This window comes from Micropterus salmoides, unplaced genomic scaffold, assembly GCF_014851395.1.
Source record: "Micropterus salmoides isolate LMB-PRFRI ecotype aquatic unplaced genomic scaffold, ASM1485139v1 Ms_hic_scaffold_7, whole genome shotgun sequence".
NCBI classification, from domain to species: domain Eukaryota; kingdom Metazoa; phylum Chordata; class Actinopteri; order Centrarchiformes; family Centrarchidae; genus Micropterus; species Micropterus salmoides.
The window spans coordinates 10,609,780-10,632,663 of record NW_024044459.1 but is presented as its reverse complement, the minus strand read 5'-3'; the positions used below and the strand labels follow the sequence as shown (position 1 = coordinate 10,632,663).

General features: G+C 42.2%; 1 protein-coding gene across 5 annotated transcripts in view; it reads left to right on the top strand.

The window, feature by feature from the left end:
- Positions 1–22,884, top strand: part of wdfy3 (WD repeat and FYVE domain containing 3) — a 105,968-nt gene that overhangs the window by 70,755 nt on the left and 12,329 nt on the right. For 4 of the 5 annotated variants that reach the window (XM_038702616.1, XM_038702613.1, XM_038702617.1 and 1 more), the window contains 30 exons: positions 884–995; positions 1,378–1,568; positions 1,798–1,950; positions 2,326–2,399; positions 2,564–2,725; positions 2,940–3,034; positions 3,222–3,342; positions 3,695–3,912; positions 4,886–5,082; positions 5,655–5,789; positions 6,505–6,684; positions 7,521–7,754; positions 8,073–8,172; positions 8,699–8,859; positions 12,390–12,619; positions 13,157–13,266; positions 13,510–13,692; positions 14,571–14,728; positions 15,168–15,245; positions 15,571–15,801; positions 18,301–18,469; positions 18,593–18,756; positions 19,569–19,717; positions 20,170–20,290; positions 20,563–20,648; positions 21,067–21,147; positions 21,441–21,495; positions 21,602–21,721; positions 21,857–21,974; positions 22,479–22,585. In XM_038702616.1, the coding sequence (XP_038558544.1) occupies positions 884–995; positions 1,378–1,568; positions 1,798–1,950; positions 2,326–2,399; positions 2,564–2,725; positions 2,940–3,034; positions 3,222–3,342; positions 3,695–3,912; positions 4,886–5,082; positions 5,655–5,789; positions 6,505–6,684; positions 7,521–7,754; positions 8,073–8,172; positions 8,699–8,859; positions 12,390–12,619; positions 13,157–13,266; positions 13,510–13,692; positions 14,571–14,728; positions 15,168–15,245; positions 15,571–15,801; positions 18,301–18,469; positions 18,593–18,756; positions 19,569–19,717; positions 20,170–20,290; positions 20,563–20,648; positions 21,067–21,147; positions 21,441–21,495; positions 21,602–21,721; positions 21,857–21,974; positions 22,479–22,585 (4,293 nt within the window). The remainder of the gene's footprint in view (positions 1–883; positions 996–1,377; positions 1,569–1,797; positions 1,951–2,325; positions 2,400–2,563; positions 2,726–2,939; positions 3,035–3,221; positions 3,343–3,694; positions 3,913–4,885; positions 5,083–5,654; positions 5,790–6,504; positions 6,685–7,520; positions 7,755–8,072; positions 8,173–8,698; positions 8,860–12,389; positions 12,620–13,156; positions 13,267–13,509; positions 13,693–14,570; positions 14,729–15,167; positions 15,246–15,570; positions 15,802–18,300; positions 18,470–18,592; positions 18,757–19,568; positions 19,718–20,169; positions 20,291–20,562; positions 20,649–21,066; positions 21,148–21,440; positions 21,496–21,601; positions 21,722–21,856; positions 21,975–22,478; positions 22,586–22,884) is intronic. The other variant, XM_038702615.1, reaches the window with a different exon arrangement.

The window sequence follows — 22,884 nt, the reverse complement described above, 5'->3', positions numbered from 1 at the left end:
CACATGTTGGGAACACTTGTTTTCGGTAGCAAATGCACTTTTTCTTAACTTTTAGTGAGGAGGCTGGAGTCTGACTGAGTGCTGTGAACTTACTGACTTTCATTACTTCATATCTGAGTGAAAACAGAAACGCCTCTTTCCCTCAGCCACAGTGCAGAGTGCAGCGATTTTTTTTCAATGCAGACCTTTAGCAAGGTGTGCAGAGAAGAAAGATGTATATCTTAAATAATAAATGCGCACATAAAAATGTTGTGGCGGTTTCTATTGCTCACTCTCTATTTATAAATGTTAGCATATATAGACACACATGAAGGTGCACACTGCATATTGGCAAAGGTCAAACTCGCTCCTCAAGAGAATATACTGGATATAATACATATAAATGCATTTATAGTGACTAACACACCATCCTTTTATCCCACCAAAAGTGTATTTTTGAGCTCCAAATGAGCTCCCGACTCCACCCTTATCTCTCTCCCCACCTGTCAAGCTATTTCCCAGCCTGCTCTGCTCTCCCTGCTAAGCCTCTGCTCACGGTGACTCATAGGAAGCAAACGGCAAAGAAGTGCGGAGGCAGCAGTTTTGTTTTAGAAAAAAAAGCAAACTAACATTATCACTTCTCATTAAAGCTAGGAAGATGCCTCATAAAGACCCTTTTCACTTTCTAAATTGGCCATCACGTTAAAATGAATCAATAAAGCTCCATAAATACAGCATTTTCATACAGAGCCTCTTTCTTTTCCTCCTGACTTACTAAAGTGGTCCCATTTTTCACTCTTACTGACTGAATAAAAGCATTTGATAAAGTTCAGAGAAGACTGCAGCTTTCACTGCTAAATTCTTATGCCCCCTTCTTTCCATAATCTCTTCCCTCCCTCTTTAGCTCACTGTGTCCTCTCATGAAAATGCCACTCCGGTCAAGCTGATCCATAACGCTGCCGGCCACCTCAATGGGCCAGCTCGTACCATTGGAGCCGGAGTCATTGGATATTTAGGTAAACATGTCTGTGAAACAACCCACAATACCAGCAACCCTCCTGTTTTAAACAATATTGCTGATATTGCTCATGGTCTCATGGGATTGGTTCTGTACGGTATTCTACTGCTTGTCAGAACCGGATTCCTTACTAGAAAAATATCCTACCTTGTTATGTCCATTAAACTGTTGTGTCTGGAAAAATATCAAAATTAGTATTTTATTCTTGAGCCCTTTTAGCATGATTTATGGCCCTTGTTTGAATGAAACTTGTTAATCCTTTTTACTGCAGTTACAGTGTGAGAAGAAGCTCATGGATGTCGCTTGATACTGTCATATTTATACTGCAGCTTCACTGAAGGAAAACACACCTTTCCTTTTTCTTTTTTTTACCCCCTCAGGGGTCCGTGCGTTTGTGCCCAAACCTGTGGCCACCAACCTGCAGTATGTGGGTGGGGCGGCCGCCATCTTGGGCCTGGTTGCCATGGCGTCAGATGTGGAGGGGCTGTATGCAGCTGTCAAAGCTTTGGTGTGTGTTGTAAAAAGCAACCCGTTGGCCAGTAAAGAGATGGAGCGCATTAAAGGCTACCAGGTTAGATACAATTCTACATTTTTAATGCTGGTCACATAACAAGTTCTGAAATTCAGAATTTTGCTTTTGTCTGAAAATAGCAGGTAAACAAAAGCTCATTAGTTGATTAATATGGGCTTGGTGTGCTTAAAAAAAAATTTGTACAATGACAAAACAGAAACATAATGTGACATTAATGCAATAAAATATGATGGTTAAAGGGGTTTTTGCTGTTGTCCATCACTTGCAGCTGCTGGCTATGCTGCTGAAGAAGAAGCGATCGCTGCTCAACAGCCACATCCTCCACCTCACCTTCTCTCTGGTGGGAACAGTTGACAGCGGCCACGAGACCTCCATCATTCCCAACTCCACCGCCTTCCAGGACCTGCTCTGTGACTTTGAGGTGAGGGGGTTTGTGCTGACAAATGAAAATACGATGCCAGTAGATGCTGTACGAAATCAATTAATTAGATTCTACAGATTATTGCAGTCCAGCAGATGAAAGAACTTTAGTCTGCCATTTTGTCAGCAGACCAGCCATAAGCATCTTGTTCCACTTAAACCCTTATCTGGCTGATGAACAGTGAGAGTTGCAGGTATATTTTGGGATATACTGGCTGCTGTGACCTGATGAGAAGAAAAGTTTTCTACATGGTTGTTGAACCTTTAAGAAACTGGGCCACTCTGTGCCAAGATGCCACCTGTCCTTGCCAGTAGATTGAGGTGCCAAACACGACTTGTGTCGCAGAGGTCTCAGTTTGCTCCTTCTGCTCCTCAGGTCTGGCTCCACGCTCCCTACGAACTCCATCTGTCTCTGTTTGAGCACTTCATCGAACTGCTGACAGAATCCAGGCAAGTGTCAAAAGTTTTCTTTGGGATTTGCTCTGAATAAATGATTAAATAGCAATTATTCGACTGAAGAAGTTATTTGGCGCCATTGTTTAGTTTTTGATTTAATTTCAGCAAAGAAGCTAAACTCTGATCTAACTGTGTGTACCACGCTCTGTATTGAACAGTGAGGCGGCAAAAAATGGCAAACTGCTGAGGGAGTTTCAGCTGATCCCCAGACTGCTGCTGACCTTGAGAGACACCTCGCTGTCCCAGCCGACTGTAGCTGCCATCAGCAACGTGCTCAGTCTGCTGCTGCAGGGCTTCCCCAACCCATATGATCTGCTGCGGTAAACACATGTTCAGACGTACCTATCCGCAAGGAGTAAACTTGTTGTACATTTCACTCACGCAGGATAAAGTTATGATGGAATATGTAAAATACAAGAAGTGGGGAAGCTGTGCATGAATTATTTAGTTTTTACTGTGTGCTGACACTAAAAAAAGGAGAATGCAAAACAGAAACACAAACAAAAACTTTCCTTTTTGTGTTTCACCTCACAGGTTTGGCCAGTTCATCTCCTCTACTCTTCCCACATTTGCTGTTTGTGAGAAGTTTGTCGTCATGGAAATCAGTAATGAGGAGAAGATCGATGGAGGTAAGAATAAATTTAATACAGTAAGATTCTTGTTTATGTGGCCAAATGCTGGTAAATACAAAAGCAGGCGTTTTTAGTCCAGTTTTGGCTTGTAAAATAGATAAATATATGTATGGCACTTAGTCGTGCCAGCCTGTTTTTGCCAGTAGAATAAATAACTGATGGGACGGTTTCCTTGTGTTTCCAGGTAATGATGATGATTTCGGCGGTCTCCTGTCAGCCAACCTCATTCTTCTAAGAAACCGACTGCTGGACAACCTGCTCAGACTGCTCTTCACCACCAAAGAGAAATGCTCTGTCAACGCCCAGTAAGACAAAAGTCTCATTCCATATCTGCTTATCCTGAAAGCAGAATAACAAAACCAGCCATTAGTGTTTGCTAAATGTGACATTCACAATAATATCAAATGTGTAATGTGAATTTCCTGGAGACATTTTCACCACTAAAGCAAAGCTGCGCTGTTTTGTCTGCTTAACCTTTAACTTTGCTCAGTCTGCAGCCATTAATTAGAAAGCTAAAACCAAAAGGAGTCTTAGATGGTTCTAAGAGCGCCTGCCCCTTGTGCAAGGTTGAGTCCTTAACTCAGACTGCATATAAGCAGTTATAGCGATAACGTTTGCTGTAGTTTTACGCCATTTGCTCTCTGTCTCCCCCTGCAGGGCGTGTGAGGAGCTGGTGCGGACGCTGGGCTTTGATTGGCTCTTGATGTTCATGGAGGAACATCTTCACTCGAGCACGGTCACGGCAGCCCTGTGGATCCTGGTGGTGCTGCTCTCCAACCAGTCCATCCTGAACCGCTTCAAGGAGGGGCTGTGTGGTGGAGGCTGGCTGGACCACACCGACTCTGTCCTGACCAATAAGATCGGCACAGTGCTGGGTGAGCGCACGAGCCTCGGGTGGCGAAATGATGAACATCGTGGCGACAGTTAATTTAAACAAAAACTGCTCGAACTGATGTTTAAATTAAATTCTATGAACTTGAACACTGACGTTCCCTCCGACAAGAGTCAGGAGTATGCAGTAATAATGTGCAGTGTGTGTTGTTATATGGCTCAGCAGACGCCTCTCCTCACTCTGGCAACGCTTTCCGTCGGAGCTGGCCTTCGTTCAGTAAACAGAAAGCTGCGCAGTTTGTGCGGCGCACTGCCAGGGGTTGGTCCTCTCATTTTTTGCCTCCCTGCACTTCCTGCTGCTGCGACCATAGTCCCTCCTGAGCTCAATGGTTTTCAACCTCATCAGTTTGTCTTTTTAAGTATGTGCAGGTTTAAACTTGCATTATTGTAAACTTTTGCCTTGATCTGATGATCTTTATTTTCTCTTTGCAAGTCCTTAAAAGTCCAATTTAAACACATTTATGACATAAACAAAGAATATACTCACACCTTTTGTATTATTTTTCTTACTTACTTTCTTACTTCCTTAAACTATGTTACAACCTGACCAATATAATCCTACGAACCTGCAGGTTGAGAACCAGTGACCTTGCTTATGACAACCACGCTGAGTAGTGACATGGCCTAACAGAGCGTCCTCTGCTGTAGCATTGTCAGAATGTGTGCTATCAGGTTGAAGTCCATAAGTTTTATTCAGATTAGGAGTTTGTGAAGCAGCTCAACCAAATCCTTATGTTGTAAGTTATTTTGTTAGTGCTCAGTTTCCAATTTAAATCCCGCCTGATGAGTTCAGTTAGAAGATTACAGTCCTCGGTTATTACTATAACCACCTCCTTGATAAACCCCATTTAATCCCAAACCATGTACAAAAGCTGTATTGCGAGTTGCCAGTAGGTGCCTTAGTCAGAGGTTGCATTTGGTCCCCACCTTCCTTAACGCTCCAACCCCCGTCTTTAGGCTTCAACGTAGGCCGCAGTGCCGGCGGGCGCTCCACAGTGCGGGAGATCAACCGGGACGCTTGCCACTTCCCAGGATTCCCTGTAATGCAGACACTGTTGCCTAAACACACCAACGTGCCGGAGCTCTACTTCCTGCTCATGGCGTTGTTCCTGCAGCAGCCAGTCACCGAGCTGCCAGACAGCCTGCAGGTACATGTTAGTATACCCAACCTTTTTCTTCTACTAATATTAATGCATCTGCTCAGCTTGCTTTTGATCTCAATTTTACTGAACAAATGATTGCAACTTTTCATCTTTTTTTCTCTAAAATCTGTGTATATGAAACTTAAATATTGAACTTTAATGTCTTTAAGATAGATTTAATTTCCTTCTTCTTCTTGGGGAAGGATTCAGCGAAAAATGGGGTCATTTGCTAGATTTGAAGCATATACTGAAATTTGGAGTAGTCATATTTGCCAGCATAATGGTCTGTAAGAGCTTAGTAGCCATCAGAGTCTGAGTGTTATCCTCGTTCCGCTGCGAAGCTTCGACAGTGAGATTAACGGTTGAATCAGGCTCCACACACTGAAGCATCGAATCTTCGACTATTCGCGGTCATCCCTAATATTGAGGGTAATTTACGCTTGCAGCAGCTGTTACTTTGACCACTTTTATCTGGCATGAATTACAACAAAGTACAAGAACACAAATGCAGGTTGTTCAAGTGTAGTCACATATAATACTATTTAGTGTGTATATTACCCCAGTGTGTGTGCTTGTCTTTTCAGTTTGACCTGGACTCCATCTGGACGTTCATCTTTGGCATGCCGGCCTCCAGTGCGACAGTAGTTTCCTCCATCCACAATGTATCCACCGAGGCTGCCTTCCTGCTGCTGGCCATGCTGCGCAGCATGCTCAACCTGGTGAGAACCGCTGCTCAGCCTACGTTATAAAAAAAAAATATAAAGCTTGATTTTTGTATACTAGATTATCTTTTTCTAATAGAAATCATATTTCAGCTGCCAGCGAGAGTCCCCTTATTCCATCAACAGAATTTACAGAATAATTACGTTTAATTTCTTGAGGACAAAATGCCTTTAAGATCAATATTCTAATTGCATAGTTAGGCTTAAGAGTAATCTGTTTACCTATTATTTGACTAATTGATTGAACACCTTTTCCCAAAAGCAGATTACTTGTGAACACTCCTACACAGAGAGCTTATGTCGTGAGACGTCATGTTCATCGGCCCTTTTTAAGTGTTTTCTTATGTGGGATTTCCCTGCAGTTGCTGCCTGGATTCTTTAAAGGTGTCTTTTTAAGATCCATTAATCCAACAAAAATGATTCTGCGCACATGCTGTCTTCAGCCTCATACTCAAGCTCACACCCGGGAGTTTCACAGTGAATCGCACAGTTCTCGCTGCTGGTTGCTGAGAAGCTTCACTCGACCTCCTGGGAACTAAGTGCCTCACTCATGCTGCTGAACGAGTCCCACGTCCTTTAGATTTTCCAAAGCAGTCTAAAATTTATGATCTGAAAACCTAGCACTTCCACTGCTTCTAAATATAAGGTTTGAATGAAACCGAAAGATTTATTCAGTGCTTGATTTGTTTTTGCTTTTTGTGTCGCTTTCCAGCCGTGGCAATCAGAGGAGGAAGGTTCCTGGCTGAGGGAGTACCCGGTCACCCTCATGCAGTTCTTTAGGTATCTTTACCACAACGTGCCTGACCTGGCGCCAATGTGGCACAGTCCTGACTTTCTCTGTGCCCTGGCAGCATCTGTCTTCCCTTTCAACATCAGGCCCTACTCTGAGATGGTAAGGCTGTACATTTTTCCCCGAAGTGAATCTGAAGCCAAATTAAATTGTGCACAGGTGAAGAAGCAACAGGATATCCTTCATGATGATATTTACTGGTGACTACAAGGGAATGCAGCAACTTTAATACCTTACCTTCTTATACACAAATCTCTTGTCCTAATTCTTTCAAGAGCCAAAGGCATGAGGAGGTTTTATTCCAAGATTGAGAGAATGGTGCTGAAATGGGGTTTAAAAGCAAAAAATCTCATCACCACAGCAACTAATCACATGGATTGATCAGTAACCTCATTAACCCACTGTAGCTATATTGTGGTTCTTGCCTATTAGGCAGTAAATGCTGTAATTAATTTCCCCTTTGGAATCACCTTTTGGCACTGTAACCTTTACTGCTGCAGTTTCAAGTACAAATTGCAAGACACAGACAGTTGTTCTCAGAAGAAAATGTTTTTTCCGACTGTTAACTTAATAAGATAATTGTATATTCTATGGACACACGATATGGTATAAAAAAATCATATTGTGAACTTTGCGATATGATATGATTCTCGATTAGTGGATCATCACTCATGATGATGTGACATTTTGTTAGAAACATGTTTTCTTACATCTGGAGAACAACATTTGTAGGCGGGGCGTCTCTGCAGCACTATAGTACTTCATTATAATGCTGCTTTATCACAAATTTTTCATCAAAAAAATTGCACCTACTGCGATTTTGATAGTATTTAACCTTTTTTTTTGTGTAGCCTTAGTATATTTATAAATAAAGAAATGTCTCTAATAAAACTATTTATAAATTGTTTTTTGTTTTTTTTGCTTATCATCCATTTCAGGTCAGTGATTTGGATGACGAGACGGGTTCTCCCACTGAGGAGTTCAAGGCCTTCGCTGGGGACTCGGGTATGAACCGCAGCCAGTCTGAATACTGTAACGTGGGCTCCAAGACGTCTCTCACCAACCACCCAGCCAAAAAGTACGTCTTTGACTTCATGAGGGTCCTGATCATGGACAACCTCTGCATGACCCCGGCCAGCAAACAGACGCCCATCATTGACCTGCTGCTGGAGGTGAGGAGAGAACCAGGGTGGAGGTGTCGCCAAGTCAACAACAGACTATACTGACTGTAATTTTAGTACGGAGCAGAATTAAAAAAATATTGTCAATAGTGGAACCTTAATTAATGAAAAATCACCTACAAGTTTTCTCTCATTTGATTAATAAAAGCACGCTATTACAGCTATTAAACACTATTTTCTTGGTACTAAAGACCAGCCAATACTGTAGCAGACTGAATTCAGATGTGAGCATACCCACAAACTTGTTTAGACATCATAACTCTTAAAAAGTTATGGTCATAAATGTGTTTGTCTGTTTTCTGGTACTAGGCCTCCCCGGAGCGCTCCACCAGAACTCAGCAGAAGGAGTTTCAGTCCAACATCCTGGACGGCGTCATGGAGCACCTTCTGGCTGCTGATGTTCTTCTAGGTCAGAACAAAGTCCTCAACCCCGTTTATAGTGTACATGCCACACCAGACCTTTTCATTGTTTTCCAGTAATCTCTAGTTTTAGGATAAACATGAACCTGTAAATAATTTACTCATGCAGTTCACTGATGTTTCATCTCACCTTAAAGGTTTGCTCCCTGACACAGTGGTGAGAAGAGAAGTAAAACCCGCCACTTAATTGATCAGTTTTTGGCCAGTGGCTGTTAAAAAAAAAGAATTGCTGATGATGAGGCAGAAACAGTCTGGACCCATTTCTTGGCTCTGTGAGATGCTTTGATTGTTGCATCATGAGTCAGCAAGTCACAGTCTGCAGCACCTTTAAGAAGGAATGAGTAGGAAATTGCCGGCTACCCAGTAAAGAAACACTCACATTTGCTTTGTAATGAGATTCTACCGTCAGATAAAAAATCCTGCAGTATCATATTTAGGATAAATGTAACAAAAGAGACATTGTAAATGGCAACTAATATATGTAACTGCCTCTCCTGTTGCTCTGCTCCATTCAGGTGAAGATGCCTCTCTGCCCCTCAGCAGCGGTGGCAGTTATCAGATTCTGGTCAACAACGTCTTCTACTTCACCCAGCGGGTGGTGGACAAACTGTGGCAGGGGATGTTCAACAAGGACTCCAAGCTGGTGGTGGACTTCATCGTGCAGCTCATAGGACAGGTATGAATGGACAGATTAATGAAAAAGTATTTTTTCACTTGAGATAAAAGTATTTACAAATGACAATGCCACATTGTGTTGAGGCAGGTGAAAATGTCCTGCTGGTAGGTCGTAATTACAACCTTTGTGCACACCAAGTTATCAAGCTCAGAAAAAAAATTCAAGACAGCGTTAGCCACAGCTGTCATAGATTCCAAACTGTAATGTAGTGTGTGACTCGGATTTAGACTCCAGGATCCGGTGACATCGTTGTTGGGTGTGGTTACAGATGCAAAAGTGCATGCTAGAGGCTAAAAGGCGTAACTGCATTTACAGTAGAACTGATGTTTGGCTATGTGCCAGAGTCAAATCATACTAAACAAACTTATCACACCCAGCAAAATGCTTCTTGTAATCAGCATGCTTTGTCAGATCAGCCAGGGGCAGACAGACGGCATCTGTATTCTGCCTGCACTGGATGGAGAAATAAAACAGTCCCTCTGTTAGTCTTCTTCCAGTTAATGGGACCAGTGAACACACTCAGGATTAAATTAGATAAACGGGCATCCATCTGACTGCAGGTCTCACTAACTCATTTTAGCCAGTGAAGGCAAAATGAAATTGAAATGAAATGATATGGCTGTTATGGCTGCATTAAAGGCCTGACTGACTGACTGACAGGTGTGTATTTGTTATGTGTCTGTATATATGTGTTACCACAGTTCAGCTCTTAGGCACAGTGAGGCACATGGCTATACTGAAGAACAAAGTCATTTATTTACAGCAGGAGTTTTCAATTAGAAGTGGATTAGAGAGGTTAGAGAAAATTTCCCGAAGCAAAGGCCCGGAACATCAAAACGACTAATTTGTGCTATCATTGTCATGTCATGTCATATAGTTGTATCAACACGTTTTTAAAGTCAACAACTGAAAATATTTCATTAATATTCAGTTTTCACATAAAACTGGCGGGATAATAAATAGGCTAATAACTACTCTTATTATAAATTCTAAATTTAAGTAAAATAAAGTGCTTCATTTCAGTAAAAAATGAAATAAAAAGTGTAGTTTGAGTGATGAAGTGCTATCTCAACCAATTTTAAAACAAACACTCAACACATCTTAACAAATGAACAGTTCTAATGCCTCCTCTTCTCTTTCATTCCCTCTTATGTAGCTACCAACTTCCTACTTTTTCTTGTTCAGTGAGAAACGTGAGCTCTAGCTTGTCCTGCCAGCTAGGATTGGAGATATATGAGATATTTTGGTGTTAAACTGCCCGTGGGAAGAATGTACATATAAAAATTTGTACAGTCTTGATTAAAAGCCATGTGAAATTTCTTTTCTCTTTCGTCTCCTCTCTCCCTGAGTGTTTCCAAAACGTCTGCGGTGTATCTCGCTCACAAACTCGACTCGCAATGCTTATTGGAATGCACAGATTTGATTGGCTGAGCAGCATCACATGAGACGATTGGAGCACATGCGATTGGTCTTTGAGTTTCCTGTGTAAACCAGTACAGTAAATGCTCGAGAAGCTGCGCGGGTTAAAATAGAAACACTCCGTAACAAGGTTGAAATTCAGCTGTAGGTCGGGGGTCCGGAGAGGACCGCCTATTAGTGACCTCTCATTTACAGCAAAATAATCAAAGCAATGTGTGCTGCATGGATGCTGTCCTGTAAAAACAAAGGAAAACAAAACAAAAGCCACAAAGCAGAGGTGAACCTCCAACAGGTCCGCAGCCCTGGAGACGGAAAGCAAAGCAACAGCAGAGCTAACCAAGCAGAGACTTCTTTCAAGTGAAGACATGTGTGGACTTTGTATTACTACTTCTTATACATTGCTTTCTATACACACTACTGCGCAAGTGAGAAGATTATGAGAATATGCTCTGAAATTCATTTTATTAAACCATAATGTACCTTGGAAATATCCCCAGTGTCATCAGTGGCCATGTCATGCTGAGGTTTGCAGTGGGAGTCAAAATGTATTTACTTTTCATTTCATTAAATTTACTTCAAATTTAAGTACCCAGTCCGTGCAGTATATGCTTGCAAGACACTATTAAAGGTGTGTACAACCTAAAGCATGTCAATGTGAGGTATTAAAGGTTCAGTGTGTAAGATTTAGTGGCATCTAGTGGCGAGGGTTGTGATTTGCAACCATCTATCCAGTCTACCACTGCCCCCTAATCTTTCAAAGAGCGTAGGACAGTTACGCTGTCTGACAACAGCACAAAAGGTGTGTCTTCTGAGACAGCAGAGCGTGTTCAGTCAAGAAATGAGTTTTCTTTAGGAATATTTATTAAGAAATTATAGTTACTTACTTATTCAGTAAAACCATATGTTATTGTGACTTGGCCACTGACAGATGACATGGAAAATGTAAGCCAAGAATGTGAAACATTGTCACTGTTTCTGTACCACAGTAAATTATAAACCACACATTAGATAAAGTTTATACAAACATTGACAAGGGAAACACATTCGTTCTCTCTTTGATTATGGACCATCGCCAGAACTGCCGCCAGCAATAATATCTGGCCCGCTACTTTTTTTTTACTTTGAAAAATTCTGAACGACATTAAGAGTCTGTAGCCTGCTTGACTCACCTCTGAAAGAGCCGTCAGAAAACGCGATCTGCCTGGAGACACCGGGAAATTGCAGCGTCTGTAGGTTGATGGATGAGGATCAAACACTGAAACAAAAACAGTGCAGCCCAACATTGGCTGCAGAATCCATTTGTTGAAGAGAGGGGAAAAAAAAAAACTTGATCCCTCAACTCTTGAGTTGTGAGTCCTACGCTTTAACAACTGAGCTAACTAACCAACATGCGGATGCATGGCTTAAATTCTCATCCACGATGTAATGGTTGAAAATATTGTTCTGATGCAGAACTTATTTGCAGACCCCTGCAGTATATTATTACTACTTCTTCTTCTTCTTCTTGTAACTTAAATATTCAACACAGTGATGAGTGTCTGCAGTGTCTGAATTCTACCAGAAGTAGAAGGAGAACAAAACGAGCTCTGTAGCACTGTTCGTCCGTTTTCAGCAACTGTAGTAACATGACGATGCAACGTGGCGACGTCCATTCGCCGTTCTTCAGTAGCGCCTTTGTATCTCAAGCAGGGTTACAGCATGATTCTTTGTTACTTAACTTAATGTGTGGTGCAAGCACAGTATAATATACAAGCAGTAGGACATTGACTATAAACACATTTTTACATGTAACATTAGCAGTTTTGTTTGAGTGTTTGCTTCCTTGTTGTTGTTTTTTCCCCCACTATGAGCAGTTCTCTGCTCAGACACTAAAACAGCACTAGAATAACAAAACTACACTCACAATCCTCTAACTGCTTAACTCAGTTCAGCCCTGGTTGCTCAAGCAAATCTTCTTTCTGAAATATTTCCACAGCGGCTTTATCCATATCCAGAGCACAGCCACCTAACTAAAGAACCAACTTTTCTCTTATTTTAGCACTTTCTTATACAAAAATACTTTTCCCCCCCTAACCTAACCATTTCTTTTCTTCCCTCTCCTCCTCCTCCAGTCTAAGAGGCGTTCCCAGGGTCTTTCCCTCGACACCATCTACCACTGTCTGAACCGGACGGTGCTCTACCAGCTCTGTCGACCCCACAAGACTGTAGCACAGCAGGTGGCCCTGTTAGACGCCCTGCGGGTCCTGACCGTCAACCGCAACCTGGTGCTCGGGCCCGGCAACCACGACCAGGACTTTGTGGCCTGCCTGGCTCACTGCTTTATCTGCTTGCACAGCGGGAGGTAAGGCGACAAAAGGCTTGTCTGGTGGAGGGTCAGTAGCAGGGTAACCGCAGATCTTAAAAACATCTCAAAAGGTCCGAGATTAAGGCCATACAATGTCCTAAAAGTCTTATTTTTGATTATGACAGCAGCATTGGGCAGACATCATGTTTATAGACATGGATTAGTGTTTAATCATATTTTGTTTAATAGTTATACCAAGTTCTTCGGCTCCATCTGGTTTAACTCAGTGAGATTATTTCTGAGCAGCTCTGCCTCTGAGGAATGTAAAACTAAAACTTAGAAACACAGTTGAATGTAATTGTGGCAAGTCATTTTGTGTGTGTGTGTCCTGCATTTTCCAAAACATCAGCAGGTGGGGGAGAGACTGAGTTTCCTACCATGCTGGGGACACTATGCAATATAACACAACACAGTGTAAAACTACAGAGAGCAGACTGACATGCTGCAGAGGAGCCAAACAATCTAACCCTCCCTGTGACCCCCCCACCACCTGGCAGGTTGGCACTGAAAGTCACTCTGTGTTTGTCTCTACAGTAGTGTGGAGGGCTTCGGTTTGGAGGCGGAGGCCAGGATGACAACCTGGCATGTCATGATGCCCACGGAGAACGAGGCTGACGCCACACACAGCCACGACGTCAGCGAGGGTGAGGCATTGTTAAATATGTGTGGAAAGTAAACCTAGTGAACCCTGCTCCTGTGTCTGGTGTTGAGATTTTCTTGTACAACGTCTGTATCAGCTGGTTCACCTTTCAAAATTATAAACACAACACTTTTGTTTTTGCCCCCATTCATCATGAGCTAAACTCAAAAATCTAAGACTTTCTCTACGTACACAAAAGGCCTATTTCTCTCAAATATGAGAGTGATTGTTTGTCCTCCCTCTGCAGGCCGGCAGCTGCTGCTGAAGGCAGTGAACCGGGTGTGGACGGAGCTGATGCACAGCAAGCGTCAGATGCTCGAGGACATCTTCAAAGTGTCTCTGCCCTGCAACGACAGAGGCCACGTGGACATCGCCACGGCCCGGCCCGCATTGGAAGAACCGGCCCTGAAGAGCTGGCAGAACCACTTGGGTGAGACCGGGAAACACGTTTGCACACACACACACACACACACACACACACACACCCGAGATATAACAGCACATGCTTGCTGTGCAATAGTTCAACATTTCCTGTTTGCGGTATCCTTTTTTTTCCTCGTTCGTGCCTTATCCAGATTTATATCATTAGATCAAGTATTTGGGAGCTCCTCTTGTTGTTTTGCAAAGGAAATACGGTAGCCTTGCCAGTACGGCATATTATTGCTGATGTGCTCTCCTTCCTGCTGTTTCTTTCTCTCTCTCCCTCTTCCTCACTTCATCAGTGTTGTACTTTCGCTGATGTAAGCAGAGTGGTGAATTACTACCAGCCTCCTGCCAAAGCGTCTGGTTCACCAGACTAAGTCAAAACTTTGGCAGGTAACCAGATATTGTTAAGTTCTCAGGTGTTTTAAGTTTTCTCTAATTTTTGCAATAAAGTAAAATTTGTTTTCTGGATTCTTGGGACTAATAGTTCAGATGAAAACGGTTGAGATTTCTGTAGATTATTGTAGAGTAAAAAAGACTCAGTTTCTGGAAAGAGATGTTTCTGTCGAGTTTTTTAAAATGCAATTTTTAAATGCTTTGAGCACCAAAATAAATGTATTTCTCGTCCTTTGTATTGTGCTGGTGACGAAAATCTAGAAGAAAAATCCAAAGTGCCAAATTCAGAATTACATGTGCTTTGTTTGGCAGTTTTTCTTCCACTGATGCACTGTTATGCAAAACATTCACAACAAGATGTATTTTTTTTGTCAGCATCTCACATGTGCTTTATCTTGCTTGAAAGTGTGGACTGTTCAGATGGCTTAGTGGTAAAAAAAAAAAATTAATTAATGCACTGATTTCTCTGCTCTCTTCTCTGCTGTTCAGTCCATGAGAAGAAGTGTATCAGTCGTGGTGAAGCAGTGGCACCGGCGACCCAGTCCAAGCTGTCCAGAGTCAGCAGCGGCTTCGGCCTCTCCAAGCTGACAGGCGTCCGCCGCAACAAGAAGGAGAACTGCCTTAACAAGAACAGCCTGTCTGCACAGGTACACCGAAAAACAGCCGACACTCGCTGCACGGCTGTATGTAATATATTATAGGGAAAGAAATGTAAACTGTCGTTATCACATGAGAGTATAATCTAATATACATGTTTATTTTAGCTAGTAACTTGTTGTTTTAGATGGAATTTGTATTAATGAAATAGAACATTAGGTTTTGCTGTAGATTTCAGAAGGTGTCTGTTACTTAACGGAGAGTGGAGTACAGTTAGAAGTGACGTCCTTCAACTGCATCATCCTCAGTATAACGATATATATTTAACGCTAGCCAGTTATCATTTGCAAGTAGATCTGCTGTCATTTAGAATGATATATCAGCCTCGTGACTGCAGGTATTGGCCAATGCCAATTATCTCAAAATGCCAGTTATCGGCACGATTAATCAGTCTATCACTAGTTACAATCTTGTGTTTCTGATCAACAGGAGACTTTCCAGTGGATGTTCACACATATAGCTGTTGTTCGAGACCTGGTGGCAATGCAGTACAAAGAACATCAAGAGGTACCACACTTTGCATCATGACTCCATGGATAGAATGAAACAGATATAACTTTCTTTAAATTTACCAATCACAGTGAGCGCACAAAGAATTCAAGCTTATTATACAACAGTTAGAGTATGAAACCAGCTGCAGGAAAAAAAACAACGGACTGTTATGTAACAGTGTAGTCAGGACGTTACTGCAGGACAGGAAACTAGAGAAAAAAACACAGTACAGGAACATTTTCACAGACTGGTGTAGCAGTTGTGACAGCATGTGTAATTTATAGCAACATTTTTAAAGTGACTCACCACTCACACCTCATCCACCCCTCTCATCTCCCAGCGGCAGCAGAACGCCCTCAAGTACGTGACTGAGGAGTGGGCGTCCATAGAATACGAGCTGCTGCGTGAACGGGGCCTTTGGGGCCCACCCATCGGCTCCCACCTGGACAAGTTTATGCTGGAGATGACGGAGGGCCCCTGCCGGATGAGGAAGAAGATGGTCCGCAATGACATGTTTTATATCCACTACCCATACATCCCTGAGATGGAGCCCAACACCAACTCAACACAGGTACTGAGCTTTAAATCTGGATTAATATGCTCCCGTGATCCACTACAGCATTTCCAGCTAACATGAACTTTTCCATATTTATCTCTGTTTCTTCACCTTCTCAATATTTTTAACAGTGAGGGCGACAGAAAGAGGTTTCTAGTCTGTCTACATTTTATACATTTAGCTGATGGCCTCGTCCAGCATAACTTTTCTAGCAAGCAATAAATAACCAATAAATCCACCAAAAAAGTGCAAGAAGCACATTCACAGGGCCATTAACGGTAGACGTACCAATACGCAGTATTTGTGTGACACGTGGAATAATCATGTTCGATAATAATGGCAGAACTCAAGCAAGTGAAGGATGTGAAGGATGTGAAGTAGTGGATTTACTGGCACAAACACCCATATTTAAAATACTTCTTATCGTTAATAGAAATAGAAATGTACTTTAAATATTTTTAATAAAACACAGTGTACTTGTAAGAATAGCTCTCCTGAAATAGAGCTCTTGGACGAGCCCGTCTGTGTCATGTGAGGAAGTGACACCAGCAGCCAGTGGCTCTTTTTCCTGGCACGGCCGAGACACACTTAGCTTTGTTTTCTCTACAGATAATCCCCACTCTCTGTTTCCCAACGGGTGCCTCTCTTTACCCCACAATGATTTATTTGGTTAGGAAGATACAAAAGATAAGAAAGATAGCTCACAGGCACATCCATTTAAGTTTGTATAAATTTCACACTCTTAAAAACACAACACAAGGCATGTAACTGGTGCATTTACTCATTGGAAGATTGAAGATTACCAACAATACAAGTAGCCAAAAGTGATTAAAGAAATGTTAAAATCCTAATACACTGGGAATGTCCCCGTCACCCTGGATTCGTCACATAATTTAATATGTGCTTGGTGGAATTGGAAGAGTTCATGAACGCTTCATGAATAGACTCAGAACCCTTCTAGGGAGAAATTTCTGGCTCATGGCCCCTTAAATGGACCAAGTATAATTAACCCCCCCCAGGCCTAATCTTAATACATAATGTATTAGTGCTCAGGGAGTAGCTGCAGGGTGTTTGACAAAGTCAAACACTTGTGCCTGAATATCATTACTAGCCGTTTGCTCAACTTGGTCTTTGAGTATTGCTCAAAGTGGCAGTGGTTGAAAGAGGTTATCATGGGTTTCAACTTCACTCTATAAACACTTGCGAATTCTTGAAGAATCTGCCCCATAATTCTTGTTGAGTTTTGAGGAAAAAATACATATATATACTTTTGTTTTTATTATTATTTAAAAGAAAAACATTTGGTTCTAGTTTTTTAGTGGCTATTTTAAGAATGACCAAAAAAGGAAAATGTGATGTAGATGGAAATATGTAAAATTCAGTATCACTGGACGAGATGGCCTTTGTAGTGCTAATCTCTGCTGCACTGACTGTACAAATAGGTCAGCAGGCTTCTTAACTGATATTAAAACACCCTTATCCTCCCTCTTTTTACATTCTCTAGCCGTGTCCCCCCCCTCTGGTGCCCCTGGTACCCTCAGCCCTGGCTGGGGTCCTTGACCGTTCCCAGGTAGCTTCCTGAAGTCCTCAGGATAAAATAATTGAGCTCCTGTTGATGCCTGGTGTGACTGCATGACAGTAACAGACAGAATCCTATTGATCAGAAAGCTGCTGCTGCTGCAGTGCTCTCTGTGAACTGACAGTAGAAGCAACATGTCAGTCCTGTTGTTGCAGCGGTTTTCTGCCCCGTGTGGTTCACTTTTGATTTAAAGCCTGGTCCTGATTTTTCTGCAACTGTGCAGTACAAACTTGGACTTGTGCGTTTGTTGTGTTGAGTTCACGGCCTTCCTGTTTAAAACCCCACTCTGTGTTATGTGTGCTTAAAGGTGTTGAGCGATGATGCTTTGCCAGATATGGGAAATGGGTTAATTTCACTGGGCTGTTTTTGATGTGTTTGGTTGTGTATACATGTACATTTGCATGTGAGCATGTTTATGTTCAGCTGACCCATTACTTGTATTTTGCTTTGACTTTGAAGTTGTTTTCCTCCAGTATTTAATTAAATGCACCCTAGATTCTGCACAATAGACATTTCTACATATGCACCAGATAATTGGTGATCCAGATGAGGCTGGTGATAATTACCATAATCTCAGAACCTCAGGTGTTGTTATGATGGTGTGGACCTCACATGTTTGTAGGTCCTAGTATAAGAATGAACATCCTATGATAAAACCATGACTGACATTTTATAATTTTGTAATTCTGATGTTACTGCACTGCTTCTAGAAAACGTCTACGCAGTGGTAGCATTTATTTAGTAACGATACACTAGCAAACTTTTCTGGAATATGATAATCTTAAACCGATGCCACCTTTCCCAAGCAAAAGGCATTTCCCTCTCAGGAATTGAGTCTGTTGTTTGACAAACACACAGTGCAAACTGGTATTTACAAAACAACTACCTCATCTACTTCTCGTTTCTTGCCCCCCCCCCCCCCCCTTCCACTCCAGAAGCCTCTCCGTTACCGGCGAGCCATCAGCTACGACAGTAAAGAATACTACGTGCGTTTGCTGTCTGGAAACCCCGGCATGTACCAGCACTCTGTGGAGCACAACACCGAGGGCGAGACGACACAGCATGAGCCCGAACATGGAGAGGACACCATCGCAAGAGTCAAAGGTACAGAGACAACCAGAGACTTTCCTAGAACTTGGTTTTCTTCTACATGTGTGTGACACACTATCTTGAGTGTTACTTTACCTGATAGCCCTCTCTAACACGTTGCTGTGCTCTGCTCATCAGGCCTGGTGAAGGCTCCTCTGAAGAGGTCTCGCTCCACAGCGGACGGTGCAGACGAGGACAGTCAGGAGCAGCTTCAGGAGCAGCTGTTAGAGTCAGGAGGCCCTGAGGAGGAGCAGAGGACCGACAACACGTCTCTGCTGCGCCTCCTGGAGGAGGGAGAGAAGGTCAGAAAGGGAAACGCTAACATAAGACTGGACCAGAATTAATTTCATTTAGCTGACGCTTTTATCCAAAGCGACTTACAATTGCTATACATGTCAGCGGTCACACGCCTCTGGAACAACTAGTGGGGAATTGAACCCAGTTCTCTCACACCTAAAGTGTCACCTACCACCACAAGCAAAAGTACATAACAATCAAACAAAGTCCAATTTTGTGCAAGAGGCTAAAATTAGATTCCAGTGCTATAAACAATACTTTCTTAAGGTTAATATTTTTAATTGTATTGAAAATTTATTCAGTTTATTTGTGTAGAACTGTATCAGTGTTATAACCTTATTTATTTTGTCATTGCACAGTACAAGTACTCATTTTATATCATCATTCTTTTATCAGTTTTATGGCATAGTGCTACCTTCCTTCAGCAATGACTCACAGTCTGTGCTGTCAGTTTTTCCAGAAGTTGGGAGAAAACTGCAAAAGTGCTAAAATCATAAAGCCTTATCACTTAACTTAAATTTCTGAGTGACGTTTATTTTCTACATTGCCTTATTCACAAAAGTATTTGGGCTCACACCAGCCCTTTTAATTGAGTACTGCTGCGGGCTTTCTGATGACCGCTGAGCAGCTCAACTGCAGCACCTAGGGATCGAATCCTTTGCTAAAGGCCATTTCTCCAAAAGAGTAAGGGGAAGCACATCGCCCAACGCAGTTATTCTTCTTCACAGATTTGTGCCTGGAGCAAAGTCTGACTCATGAGAGAACTGCTTTCTCTAAACTTTAGGTAATTAACACTTTCTTACATTAACTGTTCCAGATTCAGCACATGTACCGCTGTGCCAGGGTGCAGGGTCTGGACACCAGCGAGGGTCTGCTGCTGTTTGGGAAAGAGCACTTCTACGTCATCGACGGCTACACCATGACCGTGTCCAGGGAGATCAGGGACATCGACACCCTGCCCCCAAAGTAGGTCCAGGCCTCTGTATCTGTCACTTAACATCAAGGTCTTCACACCAGGAGAATCCCGACTTTACACGAGGGCTGGATAATTAACCTGAATACATGATCACACAGTTGCTGTACTTTCCTTCCCTGAATAAAAGATGACATCATTCCTCTGTACGCTGCAGTGGGAGTTTCTGCTGCCAGGATGATGTAATGCTGCTGATGGAGCATGCGTTGTGAAACTCAGCAGAGATATGACACGCTTATCTTTAAGGAACTCACTCTGTCTTTTCCTTTGAGACACAATGTGAAAATAACCGACAGATGCCTCTTTGATTTAATAATGCTATACAGTCAAAACATGTTGTCTTCGAGGGCTGAAAGGAGCTGTTGCTGAAAGTGTTTTATGGGTAACATTTAATGTAGAACTGAGCTGACGCATAACTTCATGAATGTCTGTTGTCTGTGTCCAGTTTGCATGAGGCCATCATCCCGAGAGGAGCGAGACAAGGACAGAGCCAGCTGAAGAGAACCTGCAGCATCTTTGCTTATGAAGACATCAAGGAGGTGCACAAGAGACGCTACCTACTGCAGGTCAGTATGCATGCATTACACACACACACACACACACACACACACACACACACACACACACACACACACACACACACACACACACACACATACACACACACACATACGCTGCAGCACCAACACAAGACACATACTTGAGTTCGAACATTTAGAAGATATTTATACTGAGTAGCTCAACATGTTTGGAGTTTGGTGGTAATACATTTCTAGTGTTTAACTCACCACCTTGTGTGTTTTGATTATTAAATATCCTGTGTGTCATCACCATTCAGCCCATGGCAGTGGAAGTCTTCTCAGCAGATGGGAGAAACTACTTGTTAGCCTTCCAGAAAGGAGTCCGCAACAAAGTTTACCAAAGGTACTCAATACAAATAAAACCAGAGTTTGGACTGCATGCTACTACTCTTACATTTCAGTAACAGAAACCTTTGTCCTCTTTCAACCCTCAGAAGTGACAAGCAATTTAGTACTCTTTACTTAAAGACACTCCCGTTTTAAATTATAAAATACTTCAGACTGGATAGTCAGGATTCAGGGTATTTGTGGAAGACAGGGATTTTACAGATGTTACCATTGTGTGATATTAGAATAAAATCCTCAGAGAGGAGATTGTAAGCCTGTCTTAAAATGTCCAGCCATCATAATATTTCTGCTTTGAGTAGATCACTTTAATACCAGTATTGTCAGTTTTAGAAAGTCAGAGAAATAAGAAAGTCTGGTGGAACTGTAATCACTCCCCCCAACCATTTTTTCATTTAATTATTATTTCCCTGCAGGTTCTTGGCGGTGGTGCCTTCACTGGCTGACAGCTCAGAGTCAGTTTCAGGCCAGAGGCCCAACACCAGCGTCGAGCAAGGGTAAGACCTCTACGTTACTTTCAGCATGACCGGTGTTCTCTATCCCCATCATAAAGTCTTTAATTCCACTGGCTCTTAGAGAAGTATTTGACCTTTTTTGGAGGTTGTGAGAGGATTTATGGAATGTGCAGATACATATTTATATTCATTACTTTGTTACAGGCTTCTGTAGTAATCAACCAAATTAATATCCTAGAAAATAAATTAAGGATGCTTTTTACTGTCCACATGCAAGAAAAGCCAAGTACTGAGTTGTTTTAACTAAACATCCTCTCTGTCCTGGTCTTTGTCAGATCTGGGCTCCTCAGCACACTGGTCGGTGAAAAGTCAGTGACTCAGAGATGGGAGGTAAGAACCTAGAGTCCTTGTCTAACCCTACTGTTCAATTTAACAACACAAAGTGAAGAAATGTCGCACTATAAGCCTCACTGATTTGTTTACTATCTATTTCCAGCGAGGAGAGATCAGTAATTTCCAGTACCTGATGCATCTGAACACGTTGGCAGGACGATCCTACAACGACCTGATGCAGTATCCCGTCTTCCCCTGGATCCTGGCCGACTTCGACTCAGAGGTGATTGCAGGGTTTGGGACAAAATCAGTGTGTATATGTGTATATGTTAACCGTTTCAACTACAAGAAATACCTGTTCCCTCATTAATCCTGTCTTGGTAACCTTGGTGATGTTTGTGTTGGCGATGCTAACCAGGAGCTGGACCTAAACAACCCCAAGACGTTCCGTAACCTCGCCAAGCCGATGGGCGCCCAGACTGATGACAGACTGACACAGTACAAGAAGAGGTACAAGGACTGGGAGGACCCCAGCGGTAAGATGTCAGAGTTAACTGATTGCATTTAACAGGATGAAGTCAGGGTTTTTTTTGTTGTTATTTTTAAGTTAAGTTAAATAAAACTACTCGTTTTCTAGACTATAAGAATTATTTCAGCCAGTCACACCCGAGGCTTTTGCACACTAATTCTATTATTTTTATCCAAAAAGTCAAATTTTTAAATTAATATATGAGACCTTTATTAAACAACGGGTGCAGAGAACTTCAGAGAAGAGAACTTCAAACCCTGCAGCAGCCAGTGGCACACAATGACTTGCACAGCCTGCACTGAACCTTTCAAAACACCAAATAAATGAGGTTATGCGATGGCAGACTTCTCCATTTTGTGTCCATTTTCTGTGGCAGATTGACACCCTTGATTATTATACACATTATTTTTTTCTAAATCACTACTAATATTCTTATCGAATATTATTCAGAACTGCATGCACATGTCTCATTCACCAGTGTAAGTGAATGTGTTGTTTTCTGTCCCACCAGGGGAAACTCCAGCATATCACTACGGCACCCACTACTCTTCAGCCATGATCGTAGCCTCTTATCTGGTCCGGATGGAGCCCTTCACACAGATTTTCCTCAGACTTCAGGTTTGATCTGAACTTCAGAACTTTCCTACTGATATTCTGCTTATCGTCTGTATGTTTCCACAGAAATGTGATACATCCCAGATAGTTGTATTTAGGACAGAGAAATACTGATCATTTAAAAAGTTGTTCTGATATAATGTTACAGTTATAGTGTAATATTGTAGTGTAAATGTTTTTAATAAGGAAATTTCAGTTTTACATTCGATGTTAGTTGTTTTTAGTCCACCTGCACAGGAAAATAGAACCAAATGAAGAAACAGTATTGTCAGTGCTGCCACAAGTTGTGTTTCTAAAGCTTT